The 25,320-nt window shown below is 41.9% G+C and overlaps 2 protein-coding genes across 3 annotated transcripts in view; one reads left to right on the top strand and one right to left on the bottom strand.

Annotated features, from left to right (window-relative positions):
• LOC149068896 (CD9 antigen-like) overlaps positions 1-3,199 on the top strand; it is a 67,341-nt gene extending 64,142 nt beyond the window's left edge. For both annotated transcript variants that reach the window (XM_089250321.1, XM_089250320.1), the window contains exon 7: positions 1,289-3,199. In XM_089250321.1, the coding sequence (XP_089106447.1) occupies positions 1,289-1,348 (60 nt within the window). In that variant the 3' untranslated portion in view covers positions 1,349-3,199. The remainder of the gene's footprint in view (positions 1-1,288) is intronic.
• Positions 3,200-4,330: 1,131 nt separating this feature from the next.
• Positions 4,331-25,320, bottom strand: part of LOC149068897 (CD151 antigen-like) — a 32,333-nt gene continuing 11,343 nt past the window's right edge. Inside the window, exons 2-8 of the mRNA XM_089250780.1 lie at positions 17,937-18,029; positions 14,466-14,678; positions 14,307-14,381; positions 14,117-14,212; positions 8,913-9,110; positions 5,898-5,981; positions 4,331-4,564 (exon numbers count right to left, since the gene is read on the bottom strand). Coding sequence (XP_089106906.1) covers positions 4,520-4,564; positions 5,898-5,981; positions 8,913-9,110; positions 14,117-14,212; positions 14,307-14,381; positions 14,466-14,678; positions 17,937-18,002 — 777 coding nt within the window. The 5' untranslated portion in view covers positions 18,003-18,029 and the 3' untranslated portion in view covers positions 4,331-4,519. The remainder of the gene's footprint in view (positions 4,565-5,897; positions 5,982-8,912; positions 9,111-14,116; positions 14,213-14,306; positions 14,382-14,465; positions 14,679-17,936; positions 18,030-25,320) is intronic.

Raw genomic sequence — 25,320 nt, forward strand, 5'->3', positions numbered from 1 at the left:
ATTATCAGCGACATAATGCAAGGTTTCGTGAGTTTAAATCAACAATTGATTGCTTTCATGACATAGACCCATCTATAGTATGTTTGTCATGTATAGAAAAATTGAAAGAGGAAGCCTCGTTACCATACTTTTTATTTAAACCGAACATAGCCAAGGCTCTATCGACTTCAGCCAATTTTGGCCATTGCATCCTGTCAAAGGATGGAACAGGGGACTGTGGAGGAAGTTACCATACTCTAACAAATTAACTGAAATGAAGAATAAACGACTAACAGACATTATAATATTCTTTCAGAAAACATTGCAGAGAACCACTGGACCCCCCCCCCCCTTCTACTGTACAAAGCAGATATAAATGAGATTTCTAAAAAAGCAAATGTCTGTGGTTTGTGGTGTTCATGGATTTCCTGCATTCACGATCACTCCAGAACAAACCTGGGGAAATGTCGAAGGACTACTTCATTTCTGGTGTTCAAGTAAAAATCACCAAGTCCACAAAAAATTTATGACGTGCTGCTACTACTTAACCATATATTCACCTCGTACACATTCCTCTAAGGAATTTCTAATGTATATGCCGGGATGTGTGTGCATGTGTCGTGAACCTAATATGAAGTTTGTTTCTGTGCAATTCTTGTTATGTGTAGTGCTGCCATCAATTTTTCTAACCATGAGTGAAGTGTAATGATTTATTAATGGCACCTTTGTAGACTCTCTGTGGGAGGGGGGGACTTTTCGAAGGGGAGATCGGCTTGCATTTACGCCTCGAAGTTGACATGCTACTGCAGTTGATTAGAATTTCCACTTAATTATTTCATGATATAAACAATTATGAACCATGAACCAGTTATCGAAAGATCGATAAACCTACTGTAGGAGTTGGATATCTTAAAAATAATCTTTACTATTTTTCATAACTCAAAAGTTTAAATTGACAAAATCTCAAAACTGGACTTGGTTACTTCTACTTGAACGGTGACGATATTGTGATCTATATCTACCACTACTCTATCTTTTTTTTTTTTAAAGAAAAATTTTGGAAACTGGCATCGCCCATGTTCTAATTGGTGTGTTTTTTTGCTTTTGTTTAAAAGAAACCCAATTTGTTAAGAAATTGACATCTTTCGGGAAATAATCTTATCAGCCTTTACCTGACCTCTGCGTTATGATGTTGGTCCCAAAATAATTAATCCCTGTGTGCAAGAAAACTATGGAAATGCATAATAACTAATATGCAAGTTGCATTGATTCGTAGACGCTATAATCTCTCTCTCTCATTTCTTCGCAGATATTTGGTTTCGTCTTCTCGCTGGTTCTTTGCTGTGCCATATCGGGTGACAGGTACTGAGAAATTCCATCGTCATACTCTGGAAACAAAGTCATCGTAATTATTATTATTTCTTACATGTATGCAGACTGATAGGAAAGATCGATTCGAGTCTGATGGATACTGCTTTTGTTTTTTTTTTTAAGGCTCTAACAGAGATTAATTCTTGTTATACCTTTACTTCGAGACATTTATTGTATTTTTTTAATTTTTATTTCGTCGATTCCACCAATACTTTGTGCATGTTTTCTTTGATTTTGGATTTCTTTTTTCGTGTATTCATGTTCACAATATCACATGTATTCAATTGCATTATTATTATTATTATTTTGAGTTTTACCGTTTTGATTCATAATCGCCAATGATATCGAAATAAAATACAGGGTGTTGCGAGAAGTCCTGGCAAATATTTAAAAATTCAACCAATAGATGCAGAAAGGCGCAGTTTTCATTGAAATACCTATCGTGGCCAAAAAAAATTTTTTTGATGAATTTAAAAAAATAGTTCAAAATTTCACTGACAGATGGTGCTTTATCATCAGAAACTCAAATTAACACACAAAATGTGACACAAACAGTGCATAATTATAATTTGTTACATGAAAGTACCAAATTTTTCAATATGAGCTCCCTTCATAGCTCTGGCTACATCCAAATGATTCTGCATTCAAACCCACTGCTAACATCGATTGCAGAAGAGTCTCGCTCAGTTCCTCGATGTTGGCTACACGAGTGACATGAAATTTGTCTTCGACATATATACACCAGGAGTTAAATCTGCAGACCATGGTGGCCATTATGTGTAGTTTTTCATGTTACAGTGCCATCTGTGAGTGAAATTTTGTACTGTTCTTTTTAATTTATCAAAAAACGAAATAACTAAGCCATGTATGATAAGTAGTTTAGTGCAAGCCACGCCTTTCTATTTCAATTGGTTCATTTCTTCATTTTTGAAATGCGTCCAGGAATTTTTGCCCACCCTGTATATTGAAACACTCATGACTGATTTAAAAAATGAAGGACTGCTATTTCCAGGCTTTTGTATTTTGCGGCCCGATGTGTGGGCTGCATGAGAGAGTAGTATATACAATCTTATCTGTATTTTGAAAAATTTATTTTACGGGAATTTATCGCTCGTAACTGTTTCAGAGATGTGTTGATTGAGAGATTTAACTTTCAAATCCTGATCGATGTTGATTACATTAATACAGTATAAACCTATATATATTTCGCTGGTGTGATTCAATTGTGGAAGTTGTTCGCTTGTGCATTGTTTCTCCCCAAATTTATGTCTGCGTGTTCATAAAATATTATGTAATATATATAGAGGGTGCATAGGAAACAGGGGGCATGACATTTTACTGGCGAACCATTGATCCTAGAAGTGTACTTCCAATTAGAAAATTTTTCCAAATTTAAAAAATAAATCTCTACTCAGATATGTCATCGTGTTTCGAGGGGTTATATAGTTATTAGAATAAAAATTAACTTTTACAAACTATACAACCCTTTGCAACACATGAATGACATACCTGAATACTACGTGTTATTTAGAAACTTTTTCTAATTGGAAGTATACACCTCTAGAATCAACGGTTCGCCAGTGAAAATGCCAAAACCCCCGTTTGCTATGCACCCTGTATGTACAGTATTTTCTTCATGAAAACAAGTATATTATCGTTACATGTGTGGACATCTATGTTATAAAGGAAAGTACTTTCTCTATGTCGCATCTAAATTATTGTAACATGTGCCTTAAAATTTTATTGCATTTCGCTTGCGAGTTTTTCAATTTGTGAGACTGAACGGGAGAAAAAAAAAACAAAAGCCTATGTATATTGTAAATAAAGGTAAATTTCTTGGCCGTTTCAATTTTTTGTATTTATTCAGGTTTCTATCACGTGTATGTCGTGTCAAATTTTACGTTTTAGCACCATTTTTCTCTTCAGTACGCTGTTGGTGTTTATCTCTTAAGCATAAACATAGACCTGGTAATGATTGTTTCACCATAATGGTGATAACATAGAAAACAAATCTGAAACTGTGTGAAACTGATTAGTTTCAATGAATTTTTCTAAGGCTGCTCAACCTTTCGGACAGTGTGGAGGCACCTAAGTGATCTTGAACTGTTTTGTGGGGCACTTAAGTGCTCTGGAAGTATGCCGCAGGGCATTCAAGTTGCAGTCACCACACTGCAGTTGTGTCACAGATGACGTAAATGTACCACGGGTATCTCCCACGATCATCTGTAATTATGCTGCGGGTCACTCAAGTGAGCGACCATTCAAGTATTACGTAAGCAGATTTCCAGCCATTTTTGACCCCCCCCCCCCCCCCGTTAGCAAAATTTCGTCAGCAGCCTAGAATATTTCATATCTTCAAAAAGGGGTGGTTGATAACGTAAGCAACCTTCAAACCCCCCTTCCCCCCTTATCAAAAGTCAACAAATCCGAACCCCCCCCCCCCGATGCTGACGTAATATTTGAATGACCCCTGATCAAAAATGCACTGTGGTCATCTGAGTGATGATCACTTGAGTGATCTGATGTGCTAGAGGTGACTTAAACAGCCTGTGTTACATTTACAGATCATTTAAGTGCTCTGGAACTGTGCCGCGGGTCACTCGTGATCTAAAACTGCACTGTGGGTCACAAGTGATCTGATGTGTTACTTAAATACTACGTAACTGTGCCGCTGGTCACTTGAGTGTTCTAGAAATGTGTCGTGGGCAAACTTGAGTGATTTGTAATTGTGCCACGAACCACTTAAACGTCTAGGGATATGCCACAATCCACTCAGCTGATGTGGAACTGCAAAGTGGGTCACACAAGCATTCCATTTCCAGATCGATCCACATTTGTTACAAATTTAAGTTTGATGAGGCCACAGACCACATCAGATGACTCCGAGTGCCATGGTTTGAGCACTTATGAATTAATTACTCAAAATTATAGCACGATATGCTATTTCACACTTATAAGAAGCATTCACAGCAGCCATGACTGAGAGACTATCGACGAGTTTTTATTGATTTTAAAAAAAAAAAATTTACATTTCAACATGACACATACACACACACACATGTGAAGGCACTTGACACGGAATGTGAGACTCTTTACACAGGGAAGTTTTTGAACAGCAGCGCACTTGTATAAACCTCCTTTGATACAGTTCATTTCAGTCATCGAGGAATCAGACTTCTTTACACAGACAAATCGAGAAAACCATCCCGAGAATCTAAAATACAAAGAGAGAAAATGTATTTCATTTAAAAAAAGAGATTGGGGGAGGGGGCTGTCGTTCGGAATCGGCAATAAATTGTAGGTCCCGGTCTAATTAGCCCTCGTGTGCAGAAAATGACCGTGGTGCGACAAAAATAACCAAGTATCAGATTTTGTTGACCAATCAGTTTTCACGTTGCACGCACTGTAGAAACCTGCTTTTAGGAAAACCCAGGGCCGTCTTAGGAACATCATGGAGCCCCCAAGGCCAAGTGGTTTTTCTGTGGCCCTACCTGGTGAGTTCTAGAAAACTTCAACCGAATCTCATTTTTGTGAGGCACCCCCCTCCCCACTTCACATTTGATCACTTTTGTCGCACCACGGTCATTTTCTGCACACGAGGGCTAATTAGACCGGGACCTACAATTTATTGCCGATTCCGAACGGCATGCTTGTTTTTTATACTCATCGAGAGGTTCCCCCCCCCTCTCTTGAGGTGCCCGCGTGGACACGTGCGTTAAGACGGCACTGGGAAACCCTGGCTTAAGGGGCGGTGCGACTGGTTTGGTCACTCACGCTTTCTAGATCCAGTGCCGTCTTAACTCATGGGGGTCTCGAGAAAAGGGGGCTTCACAAAAATGAGCTCACGTTGAAATTTTTGAGAATTTTCCAGGTAAAAGGGCCTCAGAAAAATCAATTGGCCCGGGGGTCCATGATGCTCTTAAGACGGCCCTGTCTAGATCAATGTTTTGGTCACTCCATGCTTGCACACACTCGAAGTCAATCTTTGGTTGTTCACTGACCTGATCCCTTGCTCTCTAGGTCACTCTTTCGGCAACTACCAGGCTCACCCATTCCCCAGGTCATTCTTTTGGTTCTTCACATGCTTGCACACACTCCAAGTCCCTCTTTTGTCAAGTCCCGTTCTCGCACTGTGTAGGTCATTCTTTTGGTTGCTCACTGATCTGGCCCTTAGCTTTCTGGTTGACTCTTTTGGTCATTCACACGTGCTTGCAAACTCTCTAGGCCATCCGTTAGGTCGCTCGCTGACCTAGTCCCCTCACTCTCTGGGCAGACGCTGATTTATGGTGGGCTACACAAAAAACATTTTTGCCACCTAGTTTCCTCGGCCGCTCACTCGTCAAATTTGCCGCTCAACTGAACTCGCCAAATACGCCACTGTCCCTACACCCGCGACTCCGTTGGAAGCGTCCCTTTTTTTGGTAAATGATGGGCGACGCACACAGTTTGGAAGGAAAGGAAATCGTATTCGTAAAAGACATTCATAAACCTGTATATTTTCCACACGTGCTAATACTCACTAATACATGAACGAGCAATTTACTCACTTCCAATGATGCGACTCCGCAACCTATGGCAACTAGCAATATACTGATCCTTTTCACGAACTCTTCCAACTTGGTTATGCAGCCCTGAAAGAATCGAAGAGGGTTATATAGATGATTATGCGACGATCTCATGTGCGATTGAAATAAAATTAAAATAAATTAATGGAAGAGATAAAGAGAGAGAGTAAATAATTTTTGAAAATAAATAATTAGTCTAATTACTAAATACTGTATTTTTAGGTTTTGGCAGCATCTGTATAAAATTCCTACCTAAACTGTTTTTCTTCTAAAATAACGGCATTTACATTAATTTTCGATCGGGGGTGTCGTTGTGTGTCTCGTGTCAGGTTCAGTTTGTACATTATCGCCTATATCGGGGGCGGCCAACATAATGGTCAGCTATAGCGTCACGGGCCGCATCAGTAGCGCAACTTCGGCGTATAAGCCGCTCCATTATTAATTGAATTAATTTCGTCACTAGAAAGTGATTAATTTTGCCACACATATACCACTGTGAAATTCGATGATTTTGTGACGGTGTTTTTGGTTCCTACCTAAAATTTTCCACTCCCCCCCCCCCCTCTGAATTTCGCTGCCAGGGCAACTGCCGTTCGCATTTCTCTAATTAATTCTGGCCCTGAGCAGTCTTGCGATAACGGAATGTACGCAACTTGCATACAATTTTGTAAGCCTTGCATATATCATTTGGAAATTCAACCCTTACTTTGATTTAATCCAGTGGAAAAAAAACTGCTTTTCTTGAATATTCGCAGAGATAAATATTTGAGTTCAAGGAAAGTTGGGAAAGAACAGCATAAAATAACGGACAGCGCTTCTTTCCCTCACGTACGCTGTTCTTTCCCAACTTTCCTCCTAAATATCTCTGCGAATATTCAAATTAAAAACATAGGATTTTTTTGTTGTTGTGCTCGGAAGAGAAAGGGTGATAACTATATAATTGTGGGGGGGGGGAATTATAGAGGACATGGGGACCGTATAAAAATTTAGATTTTCTTTATTTTGTGATGGACCGTATTTTCACTGTCAAAACTGGTACAGGATGATTTTCCACTTGATGTTAAGCACTTGCTGTCATTTCTGTTCAGTGCTTCCATGTGCCATGTATGCATGTTTTCTTTCAGGTGGCAAAGGAGCTGAAGCGAGTGATTGGCAACCGAGATCCCACGGGTCCATCTGCGGATGGATTGGTGGGGACGGAGTGCGGTGTTGGCATGGACGGGCGCGGGCTGCCGGAGGGGGACGGACGTTTGGTTCCGTTCTGTTGCTCCTTTGAGCGATGAGTGGCGGACGGGGGTGTTCTCTCGTGGACTAGGGGAGCCGAGGGCCTCGGAATGTTTTTGCTGGGTCGCAGATCTGGCGGGCGGTACACCCGTGCTCCTTCTTGACCATCGGAGGTTTCCGGGAGCTTCCCGGAGTGTGGCTTCTTGGGATGGAGTGGGGGTCCCGACGGGACGGACCCGGTGGCTTGCGAGTCGGGGGATGTTCGCCGGGCCCGAATGTCAGGAGAGTTCTTCCAGCATGGCCCAGCCGCAAGGTAATCCGCTTATATCCCGCAAGGGACAGAGCGGGGGCCATGTTTGGTGTTATGGTACAGAATGATTGATTTCTGAACACATTTTGAGCATTTTTTAAATTGGAACCGTATCCCCTACGATGAAGGCCGAATCAGGACTTGTAGGACACCCTGTATAAGCATCGTTTGATGGTCTGCCTGCTTCTGCGTGGAGAGAAATCACTTTCACTGTCATCTTCTATGGCAATTTTAACTGTAGGCGATTTTTGTTACCATTTGTTTCTTTACCGAGCAATTGAGTTTATACTGGATGTTATGCCGAAACTGATATTTGGAAAGAAAAGTGATTTGCCTCCTCCGAGAATCGAACCCAGATACCCTTGAGTACCGTGAAAGTGCGTACACCAGAGGCACACTTTTCAATTCCTTACAACACGCATTAGAAGCGTGAAGCGCTGAGTGGAGACACAGCAGCCTCCCTTGACTACAGCAATTTTCGCCACAGTAGTTAAGGGAGGCTACTACTACTAAACCATACACATGCACCTCGTCCATATTCCTCTACGGAACCTCTAACGAATTGGTACATGCTGGAATGTGCGTGTACGTGTAGCGAAACCTGACGTTAAGGGGAGGCTGCGCTGTGTCTCCACTTAGCTCTTCACGCTACTAAAATGCGTGTTATAAGGAATTGAAAAGTGTGCCTCTGTTGTATTGGTTAGAGCATTTTTTGCCCGGTATGCAAGGGGGGATCCGGAGGAGACCCAAAACTGATTCTTCCCAAATGTCTGTTTCGGCAGAACATCCTGAAAACTCAATTTCTCAGTATATTTCAGGCCGAAAAAATATCATCTCTTCATGTTTCCTTACCATTTGTTATTTTCCTCAATCACCACTTTTTGATCGTAAATTTTATACTTGTTTACTGGCAATGTGCGTAATGGCGCCTGATCATGTATGTATGTATATCTTTTTCAAGCTCAGTAAATGGCTCCCCCGGAGGCACCCGAATCCTCAGGGACAATGTGTTTATATCACCGAGTGTGACAGAGCCTGGGTGTCTATGGGTTCCTATCACTATCACATTTAGAGAGATATAGATGGCTTTTTTCTCAGCATAATATCCGGAAAATAACTGTTTCCTTGATATCTCTGGCTGAGAAAAAAGCCATCTATATCTCTCTAAACCGTCCCACCCGGGGGCCATTTCCTGAAGTTAAGAGGATGCTAATGCCTCTACTTCAGCGCCTCACGACACAGTGCGTGAAATTAGGAAGGCAGATTCATGCGTCTCCAGTGGTGTAGATGGTAGCATGCTTGCCCGGTATTTTTATACAATTTTTGTCAAAAAAAGGGAAAAAAAACTACAACAGGTATTGCTGGGTTTTCGCTTGTGAAAGCTCTTAGACAATTCAAAACATTTTTGTAGGGACAATTAAACAATCATGAAATTTGGAATAAAGAGAGAGAGAGACACTCACCTCCTGATGCCGGAACAGAACGTTTTCTAGAGTCTTCTTAGACTGGCACCAGGTGTCATTCGCGGGCTTCGGGTCCATGTGGTCACCGTTGGTGAGGACGCAGCAGGTCTTGCCGACCTGGTCCCCCTTGCCGAGATCCTTCACTTTCCACACGCTGTCCGCGTAATCATCTGGACCAAACACTCCACAACAATTGAACTGAAAATACAAAAAATTTATTAGTGGACTGTGTGTGTGTGTGTGTGTGTGCATAAGCGCCGGAACCCTGGGGGAAGAGGCATTTCAATCCTCCCCCCACCAATAACTAATAAATATACAATGCAACACACTCCTCCCTCTCCTGCGTACAGACTTGAGTTCTGTATATACGGAACAACTGGTAACATTCAGTTCTCATTCGACTGTATACGGGGGGGATGGTGGAGATCCTCCGCATAAGATGAAAAATTTATGTTTTTAATGCAGAAAAGTCTAAGCCATATATGGTAAAATCCTTGGCCCGCGGACCAAATGTGGCCGCGGGGGTTATCTGATGTGGCCTGCCCCCCTCAAATCTAATTTTGTAAAAATGAACTAAGCGGCGCATTAACAGATCCAGGGGCGTAGCCAGAAATTTCGTTCGGGGGGGGGGGACCAAAGTGACAGAACAATAGATTTGGCCATCTTTTTCCCTTTTTTCGGTCATTTTCTCACATTTCGGGGGGGGGGGGGGGCAGACCCCCAAGTCCCCCCCCCCGGCTACGCCCTTGAACAGATCTCTTAAGTGACCCGTGGCACAATTCCAAAGCATTTAGGCGGCCCGTGGCGCATTCAGAGATCACTGAAGTGACTCGCGATTCAGTTCCAGAACACTGAAGCGATCCATGGCACATTTAGAGAACCCTTGAGTGACATGTGGCACAGTTTTAGAGCACTTAAGTTCTACATCACTCAAGTTGCCCGCGGCACATTCCCAGATTACTTAAATTTGAGATTCGCGGCATAATTACGGATCACTTGAATGACGCGCGCCATAGTTCCAGATCACTTGAGTGGCCCGCGACACATTTCCACTTCACTTGAAGGATCCGCGGAACATTTAGGGATCACCAAAGTGGCTTTATAGAGAGCTTATCAATAGGGAGAATGTTAGTTCAAATGCCCACAAAATAGGGAAAGGTTTTTTGGCACACCTGAGTAAGATGCCATCGAGAATATTTCTTATTTTGCATAAAGGGTGGTTGATGACGTAAACATCATTCAACTGCCCCCCCCCCCTCCCGTCGTCATCAAAAGTCAGCAAATCGGAAACCACCTTCCCCCATCGATGCTGACGTCCGTGAAGCGGTCGAATGACCGTTTAGTACTGAGGTCTTCAATATTTTTCTAGTCGCGAGCACTGCCTATACCAATCATCAAAAGAAGAGCACCCTTACGGGGAGGTTTGACGTACGGAAGCATGTAATCAGGCTGATTTCAATGCACAATTTATGCAAGATGTTTAATTGTAACGTTGATCAAGTTACTCGCGAGCACGAAATCGAACACAAGCATCGAGCACTCTGAATGCTTCAGAGAGCACTGCGGTGCTCGTGAGCAACGGGTTGAAGACAGTGCCGTCTTAAGGGATGGGCCAACCCGGGCACGGCCCGGGTGCCTCAAGAGAAAAGGGGGCCTCACAAAAATGGGATCTGGTTGAGATTTTCGAAAATTTGCTGGTAGGGCCTCAGAAAAATCATTTGGCCCGGGAGCCCATGATGCTCTTAAGACGGCCCTGGTTGAAGATGCATGCATTAGTGCAGTGGCCGCGGGGGTTATCTGATGTGGCCTGCCCCCCTCAAATCTAATTTTGTAAAAATGAACTAAGCGGCGCATTAACAGATCCAGGGGCGTAGCCAGAAATTTCGTTCGGGGGGGGGGGACCAAAGTGACAGAACAATAGATTTGGCCATCTTTTTCCCTTTTTTCGGTCATTTTCTCACATTTCGGGGGGGGGGGCCAGACCCCCAAGTCCCCCCCCCCCCGGCTACGCCCTTGAACAGATCTCTTAAGTGACCCGTGGCACAATTCCAAAGCATTTAGGCGGCCCGTGGCGCATTCAGAGATCACTGAAGTGACTCGCGATTCAGTTCCAGAACACTGAAGCGATCCATGGCACATTTAGAGAACCCTTGAGTGACATGTGGCACAGTTTTAGAGCGCTTAAGTTCTACATCACTCAAGTTGCCCGCGGCACATTCCCAGATTACTTAAATTTGAGATTCGCGGCATAATTACGGATCACTTGAATGACGCGCGCCATAGTTCCAGATCACTTGAGTGGCCCGCGACACATTTCCACTTCACTTGAAGGATCCGCGGAACATTTAGGGATCACCAAAGTGGCTTTATAGAGAGCTTATCAATAGGGAGAATGTTAGTTCAAATGCCCACAAAATAGGGAAAGGTTTTTTGGCACACCTGAGTAAGATGCCATCGAGAATATTTCTTATTTTGCATAAAGGGTGGTTGATGACGTAAACATCATTCAACTGCCCCCCCCCCTCCCGTCGTCATCAAAAGTCAGCAAATCGGAAACCACCTTCCCCCATCGATGCTGACGTCCGTGAAGCGGTCGAATGACCGTTTAGTACTGAGGTCTTCAATATTTTTCTAGTCGCGAGCACTGCCTATACCAATCATCAAAAGAAGAGCACCCTTACGGGGAGGTTTGACGTACGGAAGCATGTAATCAGGCTGATTTCAATGCACAATTTATGCAAGATGTTTAATTGTAACGTTGATCAAGTTACTCGCGAGCACGAAATCGAACACAAGCATCGAGCACTCTGAATGCTTCAGAGAGCACTGCGGTGCTCGTGAGCAACGGGTTGAAGACAGTGCCGTCTTAAGGGATGGGCCAACCCGGGCACGGCCCGGGTGCCTCAAGAGAAAAGGGGGCCTCACAAAAATGGGATCTGGTTGAGATTTTCGAAAATTTGCTGGTAGGGCCTCAGAAAAATCATTTGGCCCGGGAGCCCATGATGCTCTTAAGACGGCCCTGGTTGAAGATGCATGCATTAGTGCAGTGGCCGCGGGGGTTATCTGATGTGGCCTGCCCCCCTCAAATCTAATTTTGTAAAAATGAACTAAGCGGCGCATTAACAGATCCAGGGGCGTAGCCAGAAATTTCGTTCGGGGGGGGGGGACCAAAGTGACAGAACAATAGATTTGGCCATCTTTTTCCCTTTTTTCGGTCATTTTCTCACATTTCGGGGGGGGGGGCCAGACCCCCAAGTCCCCCCCCCCGGCTACGCCCTTGAACAGATCTCTTAAGTGACCCGTGGCACAATTCCAAAGCATTTAGGCGGCCCGTGGCGCATTCAGAGATCACTGAAGTGACTCGCGATTCAGTTCCAGAACACTGAAGCGATCCATGGCACATTTAGAGAACCCTTGAGTGACATGTGGCACAGTTTTAGAGCACTTAAGTTCTACATCACTCAAGTTGCCCGCGGCACATTCCCAGATTACTTAAATTTGAGATTCGCGGCATAATTACGGATCACTTGAATGACGCGCGCCATAGTTCCAGATCACTTGAGTGGCCCGCGACACATTTCCACTTCACTTGAAGGATCCGCGGAACATTTAGGGATCACCAAAGTGGCTTTATAGAGAGCTTATCAATAGGGAGAATGTTAGTTCAAATGCCCACAAAATAGGGAAAGGTTTTTTGGCACACCTGAGTAAGATGCCATCGAGAATATTTCTTATTTTGCATAAAGGGTGGTTGATGACGTAAACATCATTCAACTGCCCCCCCCCTCCCGTCGTCATCAAAAGTCAGCAAATCGGAAACCACCTTCCCCCATCGATGCTGACGTCCGTGAAGCGGTCGAATGACCGTTTAGTACTGAGGTCTTCAATATTTTTCTAGTCGCGAGCACTGCCTATACCAATCATCAAAAGAAGAGCACCCTTACGGGGAGGTTTGACGTACGGAAGCATGTAATCAGGCTGATTTCAATGCACAATTTATGCAAGATGTTTAATTGTAACGTTGATCAAGTTACTCGCGAGCACGAAATCGAACACAAGCATCGAGCACTCTGAATGCTTCAGAGAGCACTGCGGTGCTCGTGAGCAACGGGTTGAAGACAGTGCCGTCTTAAGGGATGGGCCAACCCGGGCACGGCCCGGGTGCCTCAAGAGAAAAGGGGGCCTCACAAAAATGGGATCTGGTTGAGATTTTCGAAAATTTGCTGGTAGGGCCTCAGAAAAATCATTTGGCCCGGGAGCCCATGATGCTCTTAAGACGGCCCTGGTTGAAGATGCATGCATTAGTGCAGGAAGAGGCCCATGATAACCTAAGGGTCGTCTTAATAGCATGGTGAGGCATACGAGTGAAGAGATGCTTTGAGAGCCCATCTTTACAGCGATACAGAAAAAATTTCATTATCACTTTCGGTGATGAGGTGGTACCAAATAGTGATGTTGTTAGAAGATCATTGGGGGGGGGGGGGGATGAACTAAGATATGTGTCACGAGTTTTAAAATATATTTTACACGCATTTCTATCGGAATATAGAAATAAATAATCGTTACAGAGTGATTTCAAAATCGTTCCAAAAAATATCGTTACAGAGGGATTTATCGTAGTAAAGAATATCGTTGAATACAACGATGAGATAATGCAACATAGAAAAGAGTTTAACATTAGACTTTGGTGATTCCAAACGAGATTTGAAAAAATATATATATACAGTGGAATCCCGTTATAACGAACGCCAAGAAACCAGAGGAATCACTTCGTTAAAACGAAATTTCGTTATAAGGGAATTCCAGGAGGAGGAAGGACTTGGGGGTCTGGTTTCCCCCCCATCCCCCGAAATGTGAGAAAATGACCGAAAAAAGGGAAAACATGGCCAAATCTATTGTTCTATCACCACTTTCAGCGAAATGAAAGTGGTCGTCCCCCCCCGAACGAAATTTCTAGTTACCCCCTGCTCGTGCCCCTATAAACGGGACGTATGGTCTGAGTGTTTGAATTCGTTGAGTGGCACGCGTATTGAAAATAATCTTGATTGTAGCGCGGCTTGGGAAAAAGGTTGGAATACAATATTGATATATAATATTCGGTAAACATTACAGCCATCTGCCACCGCATTAACGAATTCGAAACCAAAAGTGCCAGAATACACCGACAGATGGCAGTAACTTCTCAGTATTTGATGATAACTTACCCTCGTTTGAGCAAAATCGAACGCTTCCGTCGTTGGTCCATCGATTCCATATTCTTCTTTGAGGGTCACCGACAGATCATCCAGTACGACCAGCATCTACCAATAAGCACAGGTACATCAATACTCGGTATTTGAAACGAGGACAGAACAACAACAACAATTGTCGAAAACATTGTTGAAATTAAATTACCTTATCTTGGAAGATGACGCTCAGGATCCCAACAGCGAGCTCAGCTCCCATTATCAGGAACAAGAACAGGAAATACTGCAATCGGGAAAAAGCACAATTAATCAGTCAGTGGTCACACAGCCAATCAGACACAACTGATGGATTGGTATGAATGTTTACCGTGACCAGGAGAGGTCTGCTCTCCCTGACAGCCCCGCAGCAACCGCAGAAACCGACGCTGAAGACAACGGCGCCGATACCGACCAGCGCCCAAGCCAGGTACTGCGACAGGGTGTAGCTCAGTCCCGGAACCGTGAACAGGTGGAACAGGGTGCTCTTCTCCTTGTCGACCAGAAGGTACACACCCATGGCCAGCAGTGCGCATCCGGACACCTACGGAATCAATCGGTCAAAATTCTGTACAGATTGTATTCAATTCACGGAACACTTCGTTACAAAGTCAGACCAGCTCTTTTGCACTCGCGGAAACCCTTCATCATATAGACCAGTGGTAGGCGTACCTCCAGGGCCACTTTAAGATCATAATAGCCCCCCTCAGGCTAAGTGATTTTTTTGAGCCCCCCCCCCCCCTCCCCCGCATGGCTAGAAATAACAGATCACCAATTTACATGCTTACTCTCGAAAATTGTTATCAGATCTCTTCATCATGAGGCAGGGCCATCTTAAGAGCATTATGGGCCCCCGGGTCAAGTGGTTTTTCTGAGGCCCTCTCTGGTAAATTCTAGAAAATTTTAATTAGATCTCATTTTCATAAGGACCATGTACTCTTGAGACCTTCGGGCAGTGCCCGGGTGGGCCCACGCGTTAAGACGGCACTGTCATGAGGGTCCCTTCTGCATATGACGGCCCAATCGTACCTGATGTGCCATGGTCCATTCAAAGGGCAGGTAGAAAATGTGATCGGTAATAGAGGGGAAAAACAACGAGTGATGACAGAAAAGCATAATATACTGGGGAGTACGCATGATTTTTTCCCTACGCATTCACAAGCCTCTAAAACTACCCTACGCGTGCCTCGAGTTGTACAAGCCCCCAATGCTTTTTTTTTTGGGAAGTATGAAATTATCCTACGAATGCTTAGAGTTACACGAACCTTCTGTGAATTTCTCGATAAGCAAGCTTCCTACGTATTTCTAGGAATACGCAAGCCTCCTGTGCGTTAACGTCTTGTGGTAAGCAAGCTTTTTTTTAGGGCGAGTCTGAACAATGATTCTCACCCTTTAAGAGGGCTGCATTCCATATTTGAAATTTATGGAGGAAGAGGAAGGTTGTTAATTGTGTAAGGTTCTTTTAACCATGGTCTCTCACGTCATGCAACATGGGGGGGGGGGGAACCCTTTCACTGAGATCTTTGGCGGGGCCACAAGCAAGACTTTTCATGGGTCCCTATATGTTTTCCATCTGGGGTTCCGTGACAGACAGCTTTTTCGGGGTTAACCAAGATCAAAACTCTTGAAAATCCAAGAACCCGGAGAGCTTTCAGAGAAGAAAACACTTATTACTAATACTTGCAAATAGTGTCATAACTAGGCTGATGCAACAGGTGCACCCACACAGGGCCCACTTGGAGGGGGGAGGGGGCAGAAGTGGCCTATAAATGCAAGTTCTTAAACAGGGCACAGGAATTGGTAGTTACGACACTACTTGCAAAAGCTGTTCTTTATTTTGAATTTTAACGAGATATAATAATGATGCCAACTGAGAAAATTCCACGAGTTTAAGTGCAATATTTGAAAATCGGAGGAAAGAGTTGGGGGAAAAAAACAACGTTAAATACGGATGAAACGGGTTACCCGTAACGCTCTGCTACCTATGCACCCTGGGTAGCGGAATGCCGATTGTTGGTGTTGCTATAGTTATAAAATTTAAGTAAATATTAAACATTATATTATATTAAACATTATATTATATTAAACATTATATTATATTAAACATTATATTATATTAAACATTATATTATATTAAACATTATATTTATTTAAATATTATATGAAGTTTACTAAATAGAAAAAAAAAGGCAAAAGAAACCTTCACAGGTTGTTGCCCGCTTTAAAGTATTGGTGTTTATGTTTTAAACGCCTGATATGTAACACCCTGTGTTACCTATGCACCCTGTATGTTTGTAAGAATCATCACTGAACTGGAACTACTGCTGTCATCTATCGAATAAAAAATACAACTGTTGTGATTCTTCGAGTGAAATTGATGACTGGCTTTTGACTGGCGTGCCACATAGAATAATATTTTTTTGAACAATAGTATCAATTGAATTGTTAAGTTTGCTCAAAAATTTTAGCAGTTGTTGTTTGTGTGAGGTAAACTAACATTACTAACGTGCGCAAAAAAAGGGTTTTTTTTTTTTTCTTGTACATTGTAATCGAAATAAGTCTAGTCTACATTCTTTGCGATTACAATTTCGAAAGGTGAAGGAGGATGTTTTGGATTCCCCTTGTGCATCTTACTAACGTTAATTTGCCGCTCACGAACAACAACTGTTAAAATTTCGAAGCAAACTTGACAATCCAACTAATATTATCGCTCAAAAAATATTTGTCAATATCATACTATATTGAGTTTTTCAATGCGGCACACCAATCAAAAACCGGTCATCAATTTCAATTGAAGAAGCACAAAAGTTGTGTTTTTTATTTGATAGGTGACAGCAGTAGTCCCAGTTCGATGATGTTTCTATATGTAATACAGTTAAAACCCCTCTTAACGGACACCTCTCAGATGCAGCCACCCCCTCTTTCACGGAAAAATAACAATTTCCCCTTGCATAATAAAAGTATTCATTTCAAACTCCCGATTAGCGGCCACCCTTCTTTTTCCCGCCGTATACGTATTTGTTTGAGTTACGTAGAATCGCCTTATATAACTATAAAGGGTTCCACGAGAAACTTTACGTTGGAAAACCCCTGCCCTTTATAGTGAATTTATAGTATGAAAAAAAAAATCAAGAAAATTGCATGTGCTCCGGGCTAGAGCCCTGTCAGACCCACCCTTGTGGGAGTCATGCCCTTACTCCTATATAGACATGAGTGAGCAAGGGAGGACATGGCCCCACATCCTGCAGCAGGGCCCTAGACTGGGATCTTTGGTGCTCCCCCCCCCCTTGTTAGATGTTTCACGGACCCCAAAGTAGTGAATTTATTGCATGAAAACACAGAAAAATAAGAATCGTCTCTGGCCCCAGGGCTGGAGCTCGTCAGCGCCATCCTTGTGGAGGCCGTGGAGCGAGCAAATGAGCGAGGGAGTGAGGGAGTTAGTGAGCGACTGAGTAAATGACCAAGTGATTGAGCGAATGATTCAGCACATGAGAGAGTGAGTAAGGGAGTTAATGAGTATAGGTGAGCAAATGAGTTAGCAGGTGAATGAGCTGAACAAACTCAATTGCTCACTCGGTTATTCATACGGTCACTCACTCACTCAATAGCTTATTCGATAGCTCATTCACCAACTCATTCGATCGCTCACTCATTCCCTTACTCACTGGCGACAAACTGTTCTCGGTGAATTATCGTATCGGTGGATTTCGTGGCAGTGAATTTTGTGTAAATCAGCCTCAACGTTGCTGATCCCATTAGATGCCATCATCTAAATGTCGAATAAGTACAGAATTCGGCTTACCCAGAAGCACAGGTTGAAAGTGACGAGGATGCCTTTGGCACATCTCACTCCACAAGATCTTCCCATCACTATTTCAGAATAATTCAGGACTACCTGTAAATAATCAGTTGACACAGCACATTATATAATCGAAAACAATCATCAATTTCTCTTTTCAGGTACAGTGAAACCTCGCCACAACGATACTCGATATAACGATAAAACCCCTCTAGAACGATAGTTTTTCTTGATCAGCAGAGTATCGTTATATCGAGGTTTCATTGTAATCTAGAGAGATAATTATTTGTGCAATGAGAAACCTCTATGAAAGGCCCACCTTCCATCAGGGCAGTAGTTTTAAAACTTTTATCAAGTCTTCTTGCTTAAGCGCAATCATTTACCCGCGGCACCCTAGCCCTAGCGATTATCCACCAGCAGCTTACCTTAACTGTCGCTCACCCCATGGCTTCCTTGCCCTGAATATACTCGGCTCTGAACGACGTTCTTGAGAAAGTCCCCCCCCCCCCCACGAGTGCAATGACTAAAATTTTGAGGGCTCTATGTCAGGGCCAATTCTGTTACATAATAATTAGTTTGTATCCATCACGGGGGGTGACAAACGTTGAGAGCCTAGGGAACGGAGCTTTGAAGTTTTTTTTTCCAGGAAACGGAGGCTTTTGGAGCTTTTTTTGGGGAACTAAAAATCGCTTTATTAACAAACATTTTTTTTAGTGCTTCTTTGACTCCGTCTTAACGAGGTTCGACTATAAGAATGATCGAATCTCCACCGAATTCTCGTGTGTATTGACATCGTCGTTGTCTCTAATTCGGCAAATTCCAACACACCACTGATCGACTAGCCGACGATAATGTCACGAATGTATCGTTAAAAAAACGTGAAAATAAAAACCGATCCAATGGACGCTTGAGTGAAGCCAAAATGGAAGTTTAGGCCCTTGGAAAGTTCTTCTTCTCCAGCTGATTTTTAAACGAGAAAGGATCGAAAGCGATTCCACGGTCCATCGGACCGTTACGAATCTGCCCACAAACACATAAAAATGATGCCCTTGAGACATTAAACAGAAAAAAAAAAGAAAAATCAAAGAAAGAACAGACAAAATAAGAGAGTTGAGCACAGAAAGTGATAGTTGACGATCTTTTGTGTTGAGTCAAAAGAAAGCTTCTCGACTCGAATACAAAGAAGGGATTCGTCTTGTTATTGTTGAATACTGTACCATCTTTCTCCCTACAAAAGACGTGGTTCCGCTCTTTAGGTTCTTCTTATGTCGTAATAAAGGAGAACGCCATTAATTAGGCTTCTAACAAGCTTTCGGTTTCAGAACGATGTCCATTTTTGTATGAAAGAAAACGCAAAAAACTCGCACCTTTGTAAAGAATCTATTGATCAATGCAGAAAATTTTTTGTGAAAATTGGCAGCTGTAAAGTGACAGTGGCCTCAAATGACAATTCGTCAATGTCAGTTTGATTCTGCTGCAAAACGATGGGAATTCGAACGGTAATTGATCAATTTTAATTACATTCCGACACAAAATGATGAGAATTCGAACGGTAATTGATCAATTTTAATCACATTCCGACACAAAATGATGAGAATTCGAACGGTAATTGATCAATTTTAATCACATTCCGACACAAAATGATGAGAATTCGAACGGTAATTGATCAATTTTAATCACATTCCGACACAAAATGATGAGAATTCGAACGGTAATTGATCAATTTTAATCACATTCCGACACAAAATGATGAGAATTCGAACGGCAATTGATCAATTTTAATCACATTCCGACACAAAATGATGAGAATTCGAACGGCAATTGATCAATTTTAATCACATTCCGACACAAAATGATGAGAATTCGAACGGTAATTGATCAATTTTAATCACATTCCGACACAAAATGATGAGAATTCGAACGGCAATTGATCAATTTTAATCACATTCCGACACAAAATGATGAGAATTCGAACGGCAATTGATCAATTTTAATCACATTCCGACACAAAATGATGAGAATTCGAACGGTAATTGATCAATTTTAATCACATTCCGACACAAAATAATGAGAATTCGAACGGCAATTGATCAATTTTAATCACATTCCGACACAAAATGATGAGAATTCAAACGGTAATTGATCAATTTTAATCAGATTCTGATGCACCGATGAGAATTCAAACAGTATTCCGATGATTTCAAAAGCACTTGCTTCTGATGAAGAGTAATTCATTAATTTCAATCAGCTTTTGACGCAACGATGAGAATACGAACAATAATTATCGATGCCAATTGGATTCTGACCTAAAACGATGAGAATTTGAACAGTTTCATCAATTCATTTCATCAATTTCAGTGAAATTCTGACGCACCGATCAAAATTAAAACGCTATTCCAATGATTCCAACGGCGCTAGATTCTGACGCAACAATTGTATATTCTACCGCAAAATGTAATTTGAACCACAATTCATCAATTTCAATCGGATGTACCGATAAGAATTCGAACGGTAGGTCCATAGTTCGTAAATTTCAATAAAATTCCAAGACGAAACGATGGGAATTGGAATTCGTCAATTCGAATCAGATTCTGAAGCACCGATGAGAATTCAAGCGGGAATTTGTCAATTTCTATCAGATTCTGGCATATAACGATGGGAATTGGAATGGTAATTTGTCAATTTTAATAAAATTCTGACGCTCCGTGATAATTCAATTAACAATTCGTCAATTTTAATCAGATTCTGACACCCCGTGATAATTCAAACAATAATTCGTCGATTTCAATCAGATTCTGGTGCAAAACAATGGGAATTCCGACGGTAATTCGAAGTTTGAATCAAATTCTGATGCACTGATGAGGATTCAGACAATGTCCGGATGATTTCAAAAAGCATTCATCCAGATTCTGACGCACCATAATTCGCTAATAATTATTGGATTCTGACTCAACACAGTGATAATTCGAACACTATTCCAATTATCTCAAAAAAGCAATAGATTATGACGTAACGACAAAATTGGATTTTGTCGCAAAAGTTAATACGAACGGCAATTCATCAATTTCAATTAGATCATGACGGGCCGATGGTAATTCTCGAACGGTATTCTACTTATTTCTGAGATTCTGACGTTAACCCGTCGATTTCTATCAGCTTCTGACGATTTCTATCACTGCAAACGATGAGAATGTTTTAGGGCCGTAACTAGGCTGAATGAATGAACGCCAGGGTCTCTGCCACCGGACTTATCCCGTTGCCGAGATCTCTTCCAGCCCAGCTTCGAACCCCGTAACTAGGCTAGGGCAACCGGTTATTTTAGTTCACCGCCCGGGTTCAGTTACCGCCCGTTATTCAGCTCGGGTTCCCAAGCTGAATGCGTGCCCGGAAAATTCACCGCTAGGAAATTTCACCACCGGAAAATTCACCGCCATGCAATTCACCACTAGGAAAATTCACCGTCGGAAAATTCATCGCCAGAAAATTCACCGACTAACAATTCACCGACAACAGTTCGATGCGAGTCAGTTAGCGTGGGAGTGAGCGATTGAGTTACTGAGTCAGTGAGAGAGGAGTGAGTGACCTAATGAGTATGTGAGTGAATGACCTAGTGAGTATGTGAGTGAGTGACCTAGTGAGTATGTGAGTGAGTGGCCTAGTGAGTATGTGAGTGAAGGGGGCCCTAAGAATAGTTTTCCCCCGGGGCCCCGGGAGTGCACGCTACGTCCCCGGAATGTTAAAGAGAGTTTAGATTCATTTTGGCCATGCTTCAATGTCCCCGTAGTCATCAAATACAGCTCATTTCGATAAGGGCACTTTCCAAAAACGTACATGTGTATTTATTTACGGAGTGAACGCGTGGTTTTTCGGAAGGCGAAACATTTTCAGCTTGCGGGTACTTCTCGTCTTACACGTAAAACCTCAATTGTTTTTCCTAAAATAAAATGTTTTTCCTTTGTGTGTCGTCCAATGATACCCCGGCATTGTCAAGGCCTAATGGATACTGCAGGTGTTACAACAAAGCATTACTGAACAATTCATGAAAGCGCGAGCGATTCCCAAGGTTTTAAAAAAAAAGTTTTTCTTTTTAACTACCATTTTTCTACAAAAACAACCGATAATTCGTCCTGAAATATGTATAACTGGATAATTTTCTAATGTCATCGAGCATGAAATGGGAAAAGCAACTAATAGTTATGAAAATATATCGAGATAGCTCTTTTTTTCTTCTCCTGATTATGGTGCCTTCGAAATTGACTGATTCTGCCCCAATTGGCTTATTATTTGATTAAATTTTCATATAACGCCCTCAAAATCTAGTGACTTCAAAATCGATGAGCTACCTTTAGAATTCCCACTGCCGGCTGAGTCAGAATCTAAAGCTTCTTGAAATCATCGGAATATACCGTTTGAATTCTCATCATTGTGTTAGAATTCGGTAATTTGAAATCATGAAAAAAATACATGAATTGAGTTAGAATCTGATGATTTTAAAATCGCCGCAATAGTTGCATTAAAAAATCTGGTGGAGTTTTGAAATTGTTGTGTTGGAATCTGTTAATTTTTGAAATAATCGATAAAAAAACCATTCGAATCCTCATCGTTGCGTTAGAATCTAGTGGTTTTTTTTTAAATGAACAGAATACTTTTAGAATTCTCACCGTTGTGTTGGGATCTGGTGATTTTGAAATCGTTGTGTATTAGAATCTGGTAATTTTTTAAATCATCGGAATACCGTTTGAATTCCCATCATTGCGTTAGAATCAGCTGATTTTTGAAATCGTTGCGTTAGAATCTGGTGCTTCTTAAAATTGTCGGAATACCGTTTGAATTATCGTCGCATTCGAATCTGGTGCTTTTTTGAAATCATCAAATACTGTGCGAGTCCCTATCTTTGCGTGAGAATCTAATGATGCTCTTGAAATAATCGGAATATTGTTTGGATTCTCATCGTTGCGTTAGAATCTAGTGCTTTTGAAATCATTGGAATGCTGTTTGGATCTTTATCGTTGTGTTAGAATCTGGTGATGCCTAAAATCATAGAGATACCGTTTGAATTCTCATCATTGCGTTCGATTTTCGTGCTTTTTTTTTTTTTTGAAATCATCGGAATACTGTTTAAATCTCCCCCCATCGTTGCGTTATGATGCTTGAAATCATCGGAACACTTGGAATTATCACCGTAGCGTTAGAATTCCGGGCGTTTTTTTGGAAGCATGGAAATGCCGCATAAACACGTTCATTGTTGCACCAGAATTCATTAAAATTGATGTATTAGAATTCACCATTGCGTCAGAAACGACGGTTGTAAAGTAAACGTTTCATCATCGCATCTTTATTTAGTTTGCATTGTTGATTGAACGGATCTTATATATAAATGTGAAAGTCTGTATGTATGTTCTTTATACAAATCTACAGTGTTAGGCCGATCGTCGCCAGATGTTGCATATATACCAAACAGGACCGGGATTGAACCGTAGGCTATTTTAAAAGTTCGTCAGAGCTGGGCAAATGTCCGAAATGGGTGAAAAACTGTCGGACAACAATGTTTTTATGGCCTCAACAATCACTTTCGGAACGTTTACTTTGGTTGCCGTGGTTCCCTAACAATGCGTTTCAGACGTGTATATGCCTTTACAATGGTTTGTCACTTCTTTAATGCTGCAGTTTGTTTAATTATAACAGTTTGTTCCTTTATAATGGTTTATCACTTTTCCAATCCTCTCAGTAATTGAAGAAAACACCGGGAAGCGCCGGGTATTATGGCTATCCTGTATATAGGGTGTCCAGCAAGTGCTAATGCGGCCTTTATCTCATCAACCGCTCATCGTAGAGGTATAGTTTCAATTTAAAAAATGCTTAAAAGGCGTTTGAATAATATCACAAGCTGGACATATGACGTCATTAACAACCATAGGCGTACGCAGAATTTTCTCGAAGGGGGGGGGGGCTTTCAGATTTTTTTTCCTTCTAAAGGGGGGTTTTACGTTTTTCCCTTGCAAAATAACACTATAATCTTGGCTCAGGGGGTCCCCTTGCGTACGTCAATGATAACAACAGAGAACAACAACTATGACGACAGAACTGAGAATAAAAATGTTCAACGCTAGCTGATGAACTCAATGCTTGCCTCAAATCATCAACACTTTGGCACAAAATTTAAAAATTATCATTACCCACCAACATGTGAGTTCAACTGCAAAATGACTCAGCGCTGCTATCATTTTCACATCAGTTGATCAAACTTGGCAATGAAATAATTTCCGTAGACCCAAGCACCGGACTGATTACGTTCCCAAATGGATTTTGCCAGTTGTTAAACTCAGTTCAGGAACTTGCAGACGAAGTCTTCCCAAACATTCAACAAAATCACCGAAACCATGAGTGGCTTTGTGAGGGAGTGATTCTGGCATGGAAAAATCACAGTGTGAACAAGATCAACGAAAAAATCCTAAAAATTATTCCGGGAGACTCCAAATCTTACAAATCGGTTTGCACTGTCACAGACACAGCGCACAGTTCTGTATCGTGCAGAATTTCTGAACTCTTTGGATATTCCGGGTGTGCCACCGCACAACTTGACCCTCAAAGTCGGAGCATCTATAATTCTTTTGAGAAATTTGGAGACACCGAGACTCTGCAATGGCACCAGACTTTCCGTGAAGAAATTGCACAATTACATCACTGAAGCAACGATTCTAACTTGGATGTGCCAAAGGAGAAGGCGTCTTCGTCCCACGTATCCCAATTATCACTGAAGAAATGCCATTCCCTTTCAAGCGATTCGTTTAGCTTTTGCCATGAAAATCAACAAAGCGCAAGGCCAGTCGTTAGCAGTGGCAGGTATCAACCTACTTGAGCCCTGTTTTTCACACGGACAGCTTTTCGTTGCCTGTTCGCGTGTTGGTAATCCCAAAAATTTGTACATCTACACACCAGATGGAAAAACAAAACATATCGTGTATTATCCACAAGCGACTGCCTGAAGTTTTTAATTAAAATATTTAAAAATGAAAGTAATTTTTTCTTACTTGATGCAGAATTTTTTTGGATTAAAAAACAATTAATAAGCTATAAATTTTCTACGGGGCGGGCAACGTCGCCGGGTATCAGCTAGTAAACAATAAAACATTAACCACGATTAATTCGTCGATGGTGGAAATGATATAGATCTAAACTCTAGAGAGACCCTTTCGCAATTTAAGGATCATTATTGTTGAACGTTCCAGACCAGTGGAGGGTGGGGGGGGGGGGGATTCCGCTGTCATTAAAAACATGAATATTTTCCAGATGATTCCTGGAGAACGTGCGTGTAACTTCAAGGGTACCCCCTAGAATATAGAAACTATTTCAAAGGTTCCACAAAGGCAAGAAGTTTGAGAAACGC

This window comes from Pholcus phalangioides, unplaced genomic scaffold (genome assembly GCF_987345545.1).
Source record: "Pholcus phalangioides strain wild (caught in Gottingen) unplaced genomic scaffold, Ppha-v1.0 ptg000024l_1, whole genome shotgun sequence".
NCBI classification, from domain to species: Eukaryota; Metazoa; Arthropoda; class Arachnida; order Araneae; family Pholcidae; genus Pholcus; species Pholcus phalangioides.